Source organism: Rattus norvegicus, chromosome 5 (assembly GCF_021556685.1).
Source record: "Rattus norvegicus strain SHRSP/BbbUtx chromosome 5, alternate assembly SHRSP_T2T, whole genome shotgun sequence".
Taxonomy (NCBI): domain Eukaryota; kingdom Metazoa; phylum Chordata; class Mammalia; order Rodentia; family Muridae; genus Rattus; species Rattus norvegicus.
In genome coordinates, this window is record NC_141538.1 from 93,356,440 (window position 1) to 93,372,895 (window position 16,456).

The 16,456-nt window shown below is 41.1% G+C and overlaps 1 protein-coding gene across 3 annotated transcripts in view; it reads right to left on the bottom strand.

Annotated features, from left to right (window-relative positions):
- The window catches only part of Rasef (RAS and EF hand domain containing), a 71,165-nt gene extending 58,806 nt beyond the window's left edge, over window positions 1–12,359 (bottom strand). The window contains exon 1 of one of the 3 annotated variants that reach the window (XR_015619504.1): window positions 11,871–12,359. Coding sequence is in view for 1 of the 3 variants with exons in the window: in NM_001277334.1 (NP_001264263.1) it covers window positions 11,871–12,211 (341 nt within the window). In the remaining 2 variants the exon portion in view is untranslated. 3 annotated transcript variants of the gene reach the window in all.
- Between the last annotated feature and the right edge of the window lie 4,097 nt (window positions 12,360–16,456).

A 16,456-nucleotide genomic window follows, 5' to 3' on the forward strand; every position in this document is an offset into this window, starting at 1 on the left:
GCTCACATGGTGTCCAGAAAAGTTGGGATATTATAGGTAACAAGCGCAGAGGGCAGGAAAAGTCTAGCCTGACCCTGAGCAATTGAGCAGTCAGAGCTCTGTCTCCGTGATTCAGACAGTTGTCTGTCTAAGTTTTCAAGTCATGTTTTAATTAAATGATAATATGTTTACATTTTGCAATAAATCCTTCTGACACCAACAGACGAAGAAAAACAAAAACATTTATCTCTTAATAAAATAACAAGCATCTAACTTCAACGGGAATGTTCTCTTAGTCCAAAGCAATCTCATCTTCAGAGAACAATCAACTGCTAATGTCTGCAAATTTTAACTTAATAATCATAGTAGCAAGAATAACCCTAACCACGCACCTATCAACACTGAAAGTCATACTATGAACACAGCACAGTAGAATAGGATCACACTGGAGAAAGCAGTCCTCCAAACAGAATGAGGCACAGACATGTGTGGACAGAGTCTGCCTCAGTCCTGAGGAGCTGGGACTACACACACCTGTACTATCCTAGATATCTTTACATATGTTAGAAACAATATTCTTTTAAAAAACATTTGGATTCAACCATTTTATAAAACAACCTATAATAAAAATAATTTGTCAGAGTATAAATTATATTCCAATAAAATTATATAATTTGAAATATATTAATTATCCCTACTTTCAGTATCTTGACACAGTAGCAGCAAGTGAATATTATTGCAGTACCATTTGATCAAGAGGTTTTGAATAAACCAAATTCTGCTCCAGTGGTAGACATGTAGGCCTCAACTAACTAGCCAAGGCCTTTAACACTATGTACTGACTTCCAGATAAAACAGAATCACACTGCTGACCTTCAACTCCTCCCAAAGTCTCCGGTCCAGTCTCCTGCCTTCCACCCAGCTTCAAGCAGTTTGGAACAGCCTCCATAGCAAGTTAATTCTTGGAAATCAGCCAGATTCCTTACAAAGCCAGAGTAAGCCAGGTAATACATACAAGTGTGTATTTACTCATGCACAGGTTCTGCTTCTCCCTAAAGAACTCCAATTGTAAAGTAGTGTAAGTCACTATATGCTGTCTGGAGCTAAACTACACAAATTCAACTTCTCAGGACATGGTTACATTTTTTACAGAAACTGGACTGAAACCTCAATTTCTGTTGATCATTAATTCAATACCCTCTCACTTTCTAAGATTCTTATTTTAATTTTAGCCACTATGCCAACTTGGATAACATTTGCAATCTTTAACCTAAAGTCACCGCACTGTATCTTGCAGGAGACATGTAATGCCCTGTCCTTTTACATCAACACAAAACCCTCAAATTTTAACTCAGAATCCATCAAATGCTCTGTAAGCCTTACTTCAAGCCTCATTTGAGTCTGTATCCAAACAGGCCACAATAGCTGTATATAGCAGTCTATGAATGAAAGTCACACTGGATGACACCTCTTGAACCCTGGTTTTCAAGTGGACAGAGGCTAACTCTTGCCTTCACTGAATTCTCTCAGGTGCTTGTGTACTCACTCTGGTCTTGAAAACACGACTAAGCAGTCACAACCCAATACCTCCCTCCTTCAATCTATCTTCACCTTAAGGAAACCAAATAGCAAAATCCTTTATTTTCATTTTTATTCTCAAACATCTACTGGTTCTTAGAAAACTGAAATTTGATTGTTAAGCAACTAACATGACTTCCTTATTACGTGGTTTTTTACTTAGACTGTCACCATTTGTTTGAGTATTCTAGTTACAGAAGTGTACTGACATGTCCTGAGACAGAAGCAGGTTAGAAAAACAGGGAAAATAAAAAGGAGGCTCTCATTTTGGCATCTAGTCAAAACCTCTCATTTGCTGAAAATGAGAAAGTCCAGCACTCCAAGGCTAAGGTTTTTCGCCTATTCCCAGCAAACTGTGACCACTTTTGACACTCCACTCCCACATCAATAGACAGTGACCCCAAGACTAAACATCAAGCACCATTTTGTTGGACCATATTGGAGATTGGTTCTAATGCTTTGATTCAATTTGGAATTTGCATGTCCAAACACTAAAGGTCATTGTCCCCAATTGGTTTTTAATCAATCAATAAAGATGGCAGTGGCCAATGGCTGAGCAAAGGGAGGTGGGGTGAGACCCTTAGAGAAGCATGGGCTATGAGGCAGTGGAGAGAAGAGAGATCCCCAGATGCAGGAGCTACAGGAGAGGAAGCCAACCAACCATGTGAGAATTCCAGTGAGTGCCCACTGGCCACTTCTCCAACTGGGCTTAGGGCAGCAGCAGAAGGTTTAGGCGTGCCTAGTCATTGAGTTAGCCAAGGCATTTCAAAAGTAAGCTAATGTGTGTGTGCCTTTCAGTCAAAAATCCAAAAAGTTCCACAGGTGGAAGCATGAAACAGGCTGGGAGCACAAAGCAATGTAGCCAAACTCACTGCTGACTGAAAAGGTGAGTGACAACAACAACAAAATCCAAAAGAAGCACTTAACAAATGTGAAACTAGATATTCAGAGCAGAAAACATTACCAGTGTCCATATTCTAGATACCTAAGTCCCATCACAAAAAAGTCAAACAAGATGAATCACCAAGACAACACGTCTCCTCCAAAAATTAGCCGCTTTGTTGTATATTTCCCTCAGCTTCTAGATAATGCATAAAACAGCGATTACAAGACAGTGACTGTAAAGATGTTCAAAAATAGAATCGATTTCTAGTGCCTAACTAGAAATATCACGCTACTAACTAGCATTCATGGGAGCGGAGTATACTGTGCATTGCTGAAGGAGAAAAGTAATTATCAGTATCACCCAGCTATAAGCCCTGTGACCTGCTACAGTGACCTGTCTTCAAGACACACTACTGTAATAGTAGCACAACCACTTTTTTTATTAGACCTAAGGCCCACTCCGTAATATGAAACCCATAATTGACATTGCTAATGTGGCCAAGAGCCTGAGACTGGATAGATTAACTGGGGCCTAGTGGAAAACTTACTACTATAATTACTCTGTTAAGGCACACAGCAATAAAATAACTCCTAATGGCATGCTGCTATATTCATAAATCAGTGTAACAATCAACACACATCAGAGAAGCCTCTTCTTACAGTGCCTGAGAATTAACACAGAGCCTCACAAGTAGGCAATGTACAGAGTGACTGGCATTACATCACTCTATCCTAGATGAGATATTTTCATCAAATCCTTCAAGGCCCAGGAAGCTATGCAGAAGAGGAGGCAGAAAGATAGTAAGAGCCGGAAATAGGAGCCATGCGAACAGTGTCTTTGGACACCACAGGAGTGATGCATGTATGAGCTAAAAGACTGTGAGACCATGGACAAGGCCTACAACGGTTCAATTTAGACAAGATTCCAGCACTGAAAGGGGTAAGTGGGCACAGGATCCAACCCTACTCAAGTAGCTATCTACAACTGATATCCATTGACAAAGAGAAAATCAGCTTTTTATAATGCAGACTCACTAGGTTAGGTATATAACTACACTTCAGGGAAAGGCCCAGTTCCCAAGAGTAGATGGCTAAGGTGAAATGAACTCACTAGTATTTCTATTTTGCTTTGTTTTCAATTCTTTTCATCTCATGGGTGTTTTATTTTGATTTTCATTGTATGGGTTTCTTTGTGTTTCTTATTCTTTTTTTTCCTTGCTTTTTTGTTTCTTTCCTCCTTGTTTTTAAAGACAGAAAGAACATAAGGTCAGATAGATGGGGAAGAGGAGAAGATCTTTCAGCATTTAGGAAAGGGGAAATAATCAAAACACATTGCATAAAAATTTTTCAACAAAAACAAAAATGAAAATGGCAAAAAGTTTAAGAATATGAAGGAGAATAAGAACAAATGACTTAAAGACTGTGAAAACAAATGAAGGAAATAATATTAACAATTCAAGAATAGATGTACTCCAAACTGTTTAAAGGTGACCTTACAATTCATTACAGTAGTAAAATGCCCACTCCTCCAAAGAGATGGAATAACAGGGATCCCTCAAATTACATAGGTTATGGCTATTACTTCTGGTTGCTAACCACAACTGGGCAATCCTACTGTTGAAGACAGGACACATTTTGGTCAGAGATGTTAGAACTAACCTCAAAGTTTCCTAATGACATATACAGTATACTTAATATAATAGGAAGTCACTACCCTGGCAGCTGAGAAAGAAAAGTCTTCCCCAGCTTTATCCCCTGTATTCTACAATACAAACTTGCTAACAAGAGATGCTTACTGGTGAAACAATAGCACAACGACTTCAGGGAAATCACCTAATTTGTGATCAGACCTGATACCCACCACTAAAAAGAGAATCCATTCCCTAAACCTATTCAAACAGTACTACCAACTAGGGACCAAGTGTTCAAAGAGTTAATGCACATGATCAAAGAGCTATGTCTGAGAAGGTTATAAACAGTAGGAGTGAACTTACTTCTGTTGATCTGTGTAGTAGTTTAGACAAAAAGTTCCCCATAGGATCAGCTATTTGAATACTTGGTCCCCAGTTGGTGGCACTATTTGAGTAGGTTTAACAGGTGTGGTCTTGCTGGAGAAAATATGTCACTGGGGAACAACTTGGCTGTTTCAAATCTACCCACCCTTCCCAGATGTTCAAGCATTAGACCTCAGCTTCTTCTCTAGCTGCCATGTCTGCTGCTTGCTGCCATGCTTTGGAGCCATGGTTGATCTTATCCTCTGGAACCAAATAAACCTTTCTGTTTGGAGCCAGGCTAACCCAAGACTTTCTCAGGGCATGAGGAAGTACAAAGAGCATGCTATATCAATGCCCTTATACAGAGGCAGACTTGACAGGGTAGTGGATGTGACTGAAGTCATAGCTTAAAAGTTAAGGTTTCAGTTCCTGGAAACTGAATTTTCCTTTGGATGAGAATGGCGTTATCAGTTCCAAAGCCACTGTGTTCTTGATTTGGTGATGCACTTTAGAACTCTTTGTGCAGCATTGCTTGATTAGCTTCCAGTGAGTCTGTCCCATTTTTTTCTCCTGAAAACTGTATAAAAGATAGTGTGTTTCTTAATAAACGTGCTTGGTATAAGCCATCAACTTGTGCAAGAGCTGGTCACAACTTTCTTGTCTTTTTTTATTATCTCTTCCCCAATCCTCCCCCTCAGGAACTTGTCACTGAAAAATGACCTGCTGGTCTACATCACACTTCCTTCTATGAAGTCAGAGTGTTTTATCAATGTAACAGAAAGGTAACTAATATAAATATCTTCCTCCCTTTTTTCCTCAGTATTGCTCTCCTCCTTCCCCAGATAAAGTCCTGACTCATTCCTGTTACCTTTCTAGATGGAAGGGTTTATTTGGACTTGTGGTTTCAGAGGGTTAGAGTACATATGGTCAGAACAGAGGAGGTAAGCAAGGCAACTGAAAAACCAACTGAAAGCTCACATCTTGAACCCTAAGCTGTAAGCCTCAAGAGCAAACTCAAAATGCAAAGCTCTTCAAATTCTCAAAGCTTGTCTCCAATAACACTCCTTCCTCAACAAGGTCTCGATTCCTAAGCCTTCTCAGAAGTATGACCAACTGAGGACCAAGTATTCAGATGGCAAGATTACAGGAGATATCGCAATCAAATTACTGTTGTGGTTTTAAAAAAAAGGCAGAATGTTCCCGAGAATACCCTGGCGGTCACTCGTTAGCTAGTTCCAGCTCCAGCGGGTCACTGGAACTAGCACTAATTTATCTCAGTGGCTCCATGCTGCCCTCAAGTACTCTCTGTCTCAGGCTGTCCTTAGGCTGTTCCAGCACGGCACCCTGCCCTCATTCACAGCTGCCTTTTCATGTTGTTACCACGCCAGGCATACACATCCCAATTTCGTGGAGGGCCCAGTGCCCTTCCACCATACACTCTCTTGAACTCAATTAAGTTGCCACATGAATGAACACACCACACAATAACCTCTGATCCAATTGATAAGACATTTTGCCCATCTAAACAGCACAAAATCCTGTGTACACCCATCCCTTATAACTAATCATAACGTCCTGTATTTATGCTCAGAGAAGAATCTTAACATCTGCCATTTACTCCCAGCTCCTTCTGGCTCTGGCTCCCTCTCTCCTTTCTCAAACCTTTCTCCTGCCCTTCCTTCCTTCTTGTCCAATGACAGGCTTCGTTCTATCCTATACTTCCCTTCCTGCAAAATGACATCAATCTACAAATCACCATAGTTACAAATACATTTTTGCTGAATGCACGTATTGTCAAACTTCCTCTGCCATATTTATCTTTATATCCATAGATTAGTGCTGTCATCAGCCTTGATTTAGAAATCTTTACCCAGTGAATAGTTGTTTCAGTAGATTCATGTTCAGTCAAGGTACTGAGAAAAACAGTGTTGAGTGCTCATCATTAACTGAGATACTAACATTACCCCTTCCAACACTCAGTACACAGCACTTAAAAGATGACACATTAATGTGAAGAGTTCAACTATAATCAGGAAGACTGAGCGATCTGTCAGACACTGAGCCACCAAGCAGGCAGCATACACCAGCTGGTCCACGACCCCCTGACATGTAGACAGCAAAGGGCTACCTGCTCTGGCCTCAGTGAGAGAAGATGAGCCATACCTCGAGAGATTTGAGGCTGCAGGAAGTAGGGAGGCCTGGAAGGTTGGTGTGGAGTCGGGTAGGGACATCCTTTTGGAGATGGGGGAGAAAGAATGGGGATAAGGAATTGTCAGAGAGCAGACTTGGAGGATAATAACTGGACCGTAAAAAAAATTAAAGATAATTTTTAATAAAGGCTATAATATATTCCAGCATACAACGTAGTCTACTCTGCAACATATGGAAAACTTTTCTTGGGGAAAGACCCTGACCAGTTAAGCTTCCAACCTTTAAAAGTGAGCCCAAGAGTTTTTCTGCACCTACAAAGCAATTTCAAACAGTAATTGATACTAATATGGTTCAACAGACTAACTGTCCACCTCATGACAGCACCCAAAGTTGAGAATATTGTCCCTGTGTGCTATAATGTAAAATATGATACAAGAGGAAAAGAATAATAATAATTGATTACTATTACTAGTATTGAATACTATTACTAATATTTTTCCAACATTGATCTGTATAATTGAATGCAAGGTTTTGGAATGTAGTGTGATACTGGCCTCAAACAATAATTTACTGATATTTTAATTATTTTAGATCTAGAGGAACTAAATGTTTACCAAATGAAAGGACCAGAATTATCTATATTTAGTATGTTTTATATTTTACCTTTTACAATCTATTTTCACCATGAATTTGATTTACTCTTAAATCATATATTTTAATGATATTCCATTATTACAGCTCATCTTTTGTATATACTAGAACTCCGAAATTAAAATAGTTATTTTGTGAAACATGAACTGTTTTTGAAAAAAAAATGTTATCTAAAATTGAGGGAAAAAAAGAAGGTAGCCTGTTTTGTGGGCATTATATGGTTGTGATGCTCAAATTCACATCATCTGTGGCTGCCTGCATAGTTCTTACACAATACTGAGCCAGCTGACATATAATCATAGATGTATAGGGCCTTATAGGACCTCACACTACCCAGGAGAGCAGTTGGGGGTTATGGTAGGAGTGGGGTTGTAAGGGGAGACAAGAAATCATTGTCCTCAGTAATATAACCACCGGTTAATTAATCATGCTCCAGTGACAGTTGTACTGGTAGTAGTTTTTGTTTCTTTGGTTGGTTTGGTGGTGGTGGTGGTGGTGGTCGTTGTTGTTGTTGTTGTTGTTGTTGTTGTTGTTTTGTCAACTGAACACAATATAGAGCTAAAGAGAAGAGGTAACCATATTTTAAAATGCTTCCCTAGACCATCCCACAGGCAAGCCTACAGGTCACTTTCTTTACTGGTGATTTATGTGAGAGGGCCCTGCCCACTATAGAGGGTGCCAACCCTGAGGCACTGAGGTACATAAAACTTAGGCTAGCAAACTAATAAAATGCACCCATAACCAGCACTTCTCCATGGCTTCTGCGTCAGTTCCTGTCCCCGGGCTACTGCCTGGAGCTCCTTCCTCAACTTCCCTCAGCAACGGACAGTGACCTGAAATGTGTAACATGAAATAAGCTCTCTCCTCTCCAAGGTACTTTAGAATTTTATCACAGCAATAGGAGCTCCAACTAAGGAAACAGTTTCACATCTGTGCTCACATGAGTGGACCTCTTTAAACTGAATAGATCACAAAGAAAAAAGAAAAAAGACTTCCAAGTGGGATAGGCACTTGGTAGAATGAGGAGTTGGTAGAATTGGGAGAATAAGATTGGTGAGAAGGAATAAGGCAACTAGACTGAATTATATACAGGTATGAAATTGCCAAAGAATCAATCAACTTAGAGAAAAAGACATGAAAGGGAGCATGGACAAGAAAGCGTAACCTGTGTTAATGACCCCCTAAATCCAGAATATCTAAGAGAAAAGCTGTAATTCTTTATATAGGTCGTCCCTCAATTTCCTAAAAGAAAACAAATGTAAGCATGCATTGGCATACACCCCAAAGATTTACATTCTTTTACAGTGTGGTATAGATTGGTCTGATGCTGCTGATATTCAAATGATAAATTCTGTATCACAAGACCTGGCTGTGTATGAATCTGATTTGAGCAGATTCTCACATATTCTAGCTTTTGTTGTATAAACTTTGCCCCAAAAGTTACCCATGATTGGTTAATAAAGATGCCTAGAGTCTGTTGCTAGGGTGAAGAGACAGGTGGGTCTTCAGTTCCCAGCTTGGGGTCTAAGGCAGAAACCAGAAGTGAGAACAGAGAAGTTCCCTAGGGGTAGCATGGACCATGAGTACATGGTCATGAGGTCTGACCTGTTGGAGTAAAAGCAGCCTAGACATGATAAATGCAGCCTAGAACATGATAAATGATATCAGGGCTATGGACAGGGAAGCAGGCAATGTACCACAGAGTGCTTTTAGGTTTATTATCCATAAAAAGGTTTGGGTCTTTTCTTTGAGATCTCAGATGGGGTAGAAACTCCCAATAATATTTACCTCAATAACAGTGCAATTTAATGTCTTCTCTAATCTCAAAATTATTGTGGACCATGGAGTTTAAACGTAAAACCACTTCATATTTTGCTTGGATGATCTAAAATGCAGAAGCTGTCAGTACTAACTTGCTTTACCTCTGTGGGAATGAAACATTCTTTTTTTTTCTTTTTTTCTTTTGTCTTGGATATTTTTAATTTACATTTCAAATGTAATCCCCTTTTCCTGCCCCCTCCCATAAACTCCCTATCCCATCCCCTCTCCTCCTTCTTCTATGAGGGTCTTCCCCCACCCAACCACCCACCCCTTTCCGCCTCATCACCCTAATATTCCCTACACTGGGGGATCTAATCTTGGCAGGACCAAGGGCTTCTCCTCCCATTGGTGCCCAGCAAGGCCATCCTCTGCTACATATGCAGCTGGTGCCCTGGGTCAGACCAGGTATAGGCTTTGGGTAGTGGTTTAATCCCTGGGAGTTCCCGTTGGATGGTACTATTGTTCTTATGGGGTTGCAAATTCCTTCAGCTTGGAAGGAAACATTCTTTTATCTAGTATATTTCTGTTTTCAACTGGATATATCCAAAGACAGGGATGGTGCACCCCCAAATAAGACAGAAGACCAGTCTAGGAACAAGCTAGAATGCTAAACCTTTCTGGAGGTTTCACTATTACTGTAGAAGAACACACAATACTTTATATCAGAACAACCCCAATATATCACAGTAAAATTAAAAAGTACCATTTTCCTTGAAGATTAAAATTCAAAGCTGTGGGACTAGTGTAATGGCTCAGCTGTTAAGAGCACTGGCTGCTCTTCAAGAAGAACTGAGTTTGGTCCCCAGCACCCACATCAGGCAGCTTACAACTACTTATACCTCCATCTCTATGCAGATCCAATGCCACCAGTCTCTGAAGGCAGCTGCGCTCATGTGTGAATACCCAAAGACAGATAGAAACCATTTAAAAGAAAATAAATCTCTTTTAAAAAATTCTCAAACCATTAAAAAAATCTTATTTGCAAATCACAATTTATTCGCAACTGGTCTGCAAATACTATTTAAAGAAATATCTGAGAAGCGTTATGGGCACACCATAAGCTTATTAAGGACATGAACTTCATCGTTCCTTGACATTTCCTCCAGAAGCCTGAAAAAAAAAAAATGCTGAAAATAGTGTTTGGCATCTGTGGTGCATTCAAAGGAGTCCACAGAATGAATTTGCCTAAAATAATGCAGCAGAGCATGGATAACAAAAGTTGTGGGCTTTTCATCTTGTTGTGACTTTTTTTTTTTAAATCAAGTTTAGATGGAAGAATGAAAAAGTGAACAACACTTTGAGGAAGTAGAGTGCCAGTAACCCAACTTACCAAAACAGTTTATTGCTGCCATGGCAACAATCAGGCGGCTCAACTCAGCTTGGTTCTTTTTCACTAGACCAACACAAGAAGGCAAACATTGTATCTGTTAACCTCCCATCGGAAGGGCTTGGGACAGGTCTATCAGGTGACACTGACAGTTTAATAACCTCTGACAGCATTTGGAAAGATAATCATCCACTAGGTATGGTAAGTCCTGGTTTGTCAACTGATTCTAGAAAAGTCAATATACCCTTGAGAGGTTAAGTGTCAAACATCTGCCTCTGAAATCTGATAAGGAAAAAAAAAGGGAATGGTCATACTCATACATGGAATCTCTCCCTACTTCGTTTTCTAAATGGTTAATTAAAGAAACAATAGTGACTAGATGTGCTGGAAAGATGTCTGGAAGAAAAGGCACAGCCTACAGCAACAGTGTTTAAATGTTTCTACTTCTCTAGCTGAGGTACTGTGGGGTTTGTTTGTTTTTCCCCCACGTGTATGCAAGGGATTAGTCCTCACACCCAGTTTTTCAATATAATGAGTCATACAACCTCCCTGCACAAAATTCCCTTACCTGAGGGAGAAACTAGGATGATGAAGCCTGTGCTGTAAAGCTATCTAAGGGAGCCTTACACCTCCCAGGATCCTTTCCTTTCTTTGAGAACCTAAGTCTCAGATATACAAACTCCCACTTAAAACGACACCTTTCAGATCTTAATAACAACAGACAGAGCTCAATAAAATCACAGCCAAATTCCAAACACAAAGCAGAAAAACTTCCAGTGAAAAGCAGAAATGAAGTGAAAATGAGAGTGAAATTCTCACCCTAAAATCGCCCTTTGTACTCCTTCCCTTGTTGGGAATAAAGTTAGTAACTTGGTAATAAGTTATTTTTCTCTTATCTGTAAGGTCATGTTGTGATTGTGTCATTTCATCTACTGAATACAAATTATTTTTCAGATTAGAAGACCCGGGATCAAATTTCTGTTTTTAATTAACTAAGAAAACCAATTGCAACTTGTGATTTTAAATTTCTAGTGTTCTTTCTCATTCAGTCGTAAACAGACAAATCCACTTCCCAAAGTATCCTTAAAAGGAGCGACGTAGTGCACATCAATGAGTATGTGAATCCAGTAATGCTGCAGCTTCCTTTTCGGCCTTAACAAACAACAAATGTACAACTATTATTATATAGAATGCCAAACTGGCAACCTACTTAGGCTATATCTTCTTAGTGCGGCAGTGAGAGAGCAGAAAAGGTGACCGGTGAGGTCATTGTGAGCCACCCAGAGTGTGCCAGCTTCTGCTGCACCAAAGGCTACAGGTGTCAACTACCACAGCCTTGCAGCAAACTCCTAAACTATCAGCAACTCCAGATCTCTTTTCCCTTTCGGAGAAGTCACCGCCAGTTGTTGAACAGAAAAAGCAACTCACAGATTGGGTGTCACGGTTGCGAAGCGCACGCCTCCCGCGCTCGCCCGACCACGCACCTGGGAATGAGCTGGGCCTCCTCTCCGAGGCGCGTGTGGAAGTCCCGCCAGGCGGGGCCGGGGCTCTCCGGCTCTACCGCGTCCCAGAGGCCTTGGGCCTCTCCGCTGTCCTGGCCGAGCGCTCCGCGGAAGCCACGCGCGAACTCCGGGAAGGTGATTGCGCCATCGCGGTCCGTGTCGAGCCCCAGGAACACTGCCTCTGCTTCGGCTTCGGCCACGTGCAGCTCCGCGCACAGCGTGCGGAACTCCGCACGTTCTAGGCGCCCGGAGCAGTTCGTGTCATAGGTTGTGAAGACGGAGCGCAGCCGCGCAAGTTCCTCGGGGTCCGCGTCCGCCTCCATGGCGCCGCTGGCCACCGCCGGGCTCCGAGCTCCGAGGCTCGGCCCGTGGAGCAGGTCCGGCCGGTTCCGCCACCTGCCACGGGATGTCCGGGTGAGGCGGGGCGCAGGAGAGCGAGGCTCTTGCCTCCAACTGCTGCTGCCGCCAACTGCTGCCTCGAGCCACCTAGTGCAACGGGCCACCTCCCTGCGAGTAGGCTCCACCCTACCCAGGAGCAAAGACACACAGCCTGGCTCTCACCCAGGCTTTCTTCTGCAACAGCTGGACCATCTCTTTGCTAAGCTTTGGGGGACTTACCGGAGGCACCCTGCACAGATCATAGAGGTCTCTTACTCAAGTTCTCCTCTGCACCCTAGATACTAATCCTGCCTGCCTGAGCATGGAGTGCAAACACACCCACCAAAGAGGAAAATTGGGTAGGGATAAGAGTTCAAATTGGCTAAAGTTTTTGGTCATGTATTCTCTCTTAATTTCAGACACGTGGAAAGCCTGTCTATGTATGATTCTTTTTAAAATAAATCAAAGAAAAATGTACCTGAAGACCTTATTCTCTAATTTCATGTTTATTATCATGTTGATCTCTGATATCCCTAAATAGAAAAACACTTTGTCACTCCATGATTTCTTGGCCTTTGGGAAAAAATAATACCAAAATCACTTAGAGAAAGCATTCTTTTTCATTTTTGTATTGAAAAAAAAAAACAATTTTAATCGTTTTCGCCTGTCCTAACCTCCCATATTCTCCCCTAGTCACCTCCCTCCTTCCCCAACTTTGTATTCTCTCTCTCTCTCTTTCTCTCTCTCTCTCTCTCTCTCTCTCTCTCTCTCTCTCTCTCTCTCTCTCTCTCTCTCTCCCTCCCTCCCTCCCTCCCTCCCTCCCTCCCTCTCTCCCTCCCTCCCTCCTCTCCTCTTCTCTCTTTCCTCTCTTCCCTCTTCCCTCTCTCCTCTCTCTCTCTCTTTCTCCCTCTTTATCTCAACAAAATAAACAAAACAAAATATCCAAACAAAAGGGAGAGGGAGGCTTTCTGAAATATGAAAGGCCTGTGGCTTAGACTGGAGTGTAGTTGATAGGTGCAGGAATATTCCATTGGAGAAAACTGATTTTGCATCTGCCATCACCTAACAATTGCATATAGTTTCTTAGTGGTAGGAATTGGCATCCACTTCCCCTTTTCACACTGGGATTTTTATTTTTCTGGGTTGAACATGTGCAGATATCTTGTGTCGCCACAGTCCTATTACTTCATAGAGGATACCACTCCTGTTGTCTGTGAAGACACTATTGCCTTGCAGTCAATCTCTGGCTACACACAGATCTCTGAACCTCAAGGAGAGGGGTGTGATAAGGATGTCTAATGTAGGGCAGAATGCTCCACAGAATGTACTGACTGTGCATTGTTCAGTTGTGGGTCTTTGTGTTATTACCATCTATGGCAGGAAGCATCTCTGATGAGGGCTGAGCAAGGCACTGATCTATAGGTGTAGCAATATATAATCAGGAGTAATTTTATTGCTATCTTCTTTACCAGAATAATAGTAGTGGAATTTCCCCTAGGTCCATGACCTGTCTACTTGTAGGTTCTTGACCACTTTAACAGTTTCAGGTATGAGTTCTGTCTCATGGAGTGGTCCTTAAATCCAATCAGGTCACTCCTTAACATTTCTGCCATGACTGAGTCAGAATATCTTGCAGGCAGATTGCTGTTATAGGTCACAGGATTAAGACCACATTCTCTAAACAAGATTTAGGATATTACATACATATTCCTCTGGTCTTAAACATTTATTTTGACAATGCTAATTGTTTCCTTGACAATAACTCCTTAATACATAGTGTCTTTAAAAATGGTTCTACTTAAATTCTTGCCCAGATAAGCAGAGTTGCTCAAACACCAGGAATGTTGAGGCAAGAGGATTGCCATGAGTTCAAAGACAGTTTTGGCTATAGAGCAAGACCTAATCACATAAAATTAATAATGACAATAAAAATAGTTACAACAAAGTAAAACTCCCCTTGTGTTTCCATTTCCAGGAAATCCTCAGTTTGTCTGAGGCTCATTTAAAGACTTCTTTGTGTCAAGTTCCTGGACTCTGAAATACATTTGGATTGCTTTTATGGTAGCCTTGTTATTCAGTTCCTCTACCTTTAGGGCTTTATTTTATGTATTGCCATTTCTTTTCATTGTAACACTGTACATTGGTTATTCATTACTGTGACAAAATGCCTTACCAAAGCTATTTAAGAAAAGGAGGGTTTATTGGCTTAGGGTTTCCAGGTATGCATTCCTTGGTGACAAAGAAGCCATGGCAGCGGAAACGGGCAATAAGACTTGTCTTATGGCATCCACAGGTAAGAAGCAGACTATGATGAATGTTTCTGCCTTAGCTTATTCTCTTTTCATTCAGTCCTGGACTCTGCCTATAAAATGGTGTAGTCTACATTTTAGATGCATCTTACCTCCTCAATTAATCTAATCTAGAAAACTCCTTCACTGACATTCCCAGAAACTTATTCTGGGAATAATTGTATATAATGTCACTAATTCTATATAATGTCAACTTGGCAACCATTAAGCATCACAGATCTACCCCTGGTCACCTTGACATCCAAGCACAGCAATTTAAGCCATAACCTTTCACAATTTGTCCCCATAGGCTTATGGCCATCTCACAATGCAAGATAAATTCAGTCCAACTTCAAAAGTTTCCCTAGTCTTTTACAATTCTAAAGAATAATACTTAAAAGTCCAACATCAGAGTATCTTCTGAAACTCAAAACAATCTCCTTACTATGAGCTGATATTTAAGAAAAAGTTGCACAATCCTCATATACAATGGCACAGAGGGAACAGTCACATTCTAAAAGGGAAGACAGGGTGTTAAGAGACTCCTCACATCTACACTCACCCCATTCAGCAGGAGCTCCCATTCAGACCCTAGATTAGGCAAAAACCTTACCCAAATACCTCTTTCCCCAGAGAGATCCTTTCTTAACTGGAAAAGAAAATTAAAAATGTCTTACTTTCTGACTTGGGCAGAAAAACAGCAGCAAATGTCCTTACTGCGTAATTTTTAAGAAGAGAGTAAAGGGAAGGCTGTGTTAGAATGGCCTGGGATGCAATGGTATATTTTGATTGGCTATGTTAATTAGATGAACTAAATGGAGTTTTTTCTTCTTTTTTTTTTTTTTCCTCCGGGGCTGGGGACCGAACCCAGGACCTTGCGCTTCCTAGTCAAGCGCTCTACCACTGAGCCAAATCCCCAACCCCTTAAATGGAGTTTTTGATTGCTGGATTTCAAACTTTGGTTAGCTGGACCTTGGTAATTAGCCTCAGGAGGAAGAAGTAGCCAAAGAAAAAGAATAGACCTTGGTATCGAGCTTTAGAAACATATTCTGATAATTTTTGAAAGGCAGAGGGAATGGGGGAGAAGGGCAAGGCTTGAAAGAGCCACACTGGCCAGAGTCCCTTCACAGGGGTCATCTCAAAAAGTGATTCAGCCAAAGCAAAATTAAAACTCAGTAAGGTTTCTTACTTTCTTAGCTTTCTAAGAAAGCTTTTGTTTTGTTTTTTTTGTTGTTGTTTTATTTTGTTTTGTTTTCTACTCCTGTAGCTCTAGGTTTATAGTGGAATCATCTATGCTTCAAACAGGAGCAAGCAATGTCTAGAGATTTCTTCAGTGAAAATTCCATGAACTTTGACATCTCCTACATCTACAAAATGTACTGCAGTTTAGGCTTCACCTTTGAAGCTTCATGCAGTGGTCTTCAAGAGCCTCCTTCAGTCATGCTAGCCCTACCATACACTGCCTGGTCTCAGACTCCAGGACCCCTTCAGTTCTACATCATTCATGCCAGTAGAACCAGCATAATGTGAATGACACTACTAAGTTATAGGGCTAGCTCTGGATAAAGCCTGGGTTTCTAGGCCATGGTTATATTGACTTCTGTGTACCAACACTGAAAAACACTTCCTTAGGTGGCTGTTCTGAACAGGGAGTCTTTTAGATTTTAGTTTCAGTTTAGGCTTCTTTTCAAATGGTCCATTCTTAGGTGAGGCCTTTCCCTCATGCTGAATTCACTAGAATCTCCATGGATCTCTATGCAGAGTATTCAAGGACTTTTTAGTCCAGTTCCAAATTCTTCCACATTCAACTCAAAAGCTATTTCCATTGGTCAGTTTTATCAGAGCAACAGTACCAATTTTCTGTATTAGTTACTTGGCATTTCCCCCTGTTATGGACACAAG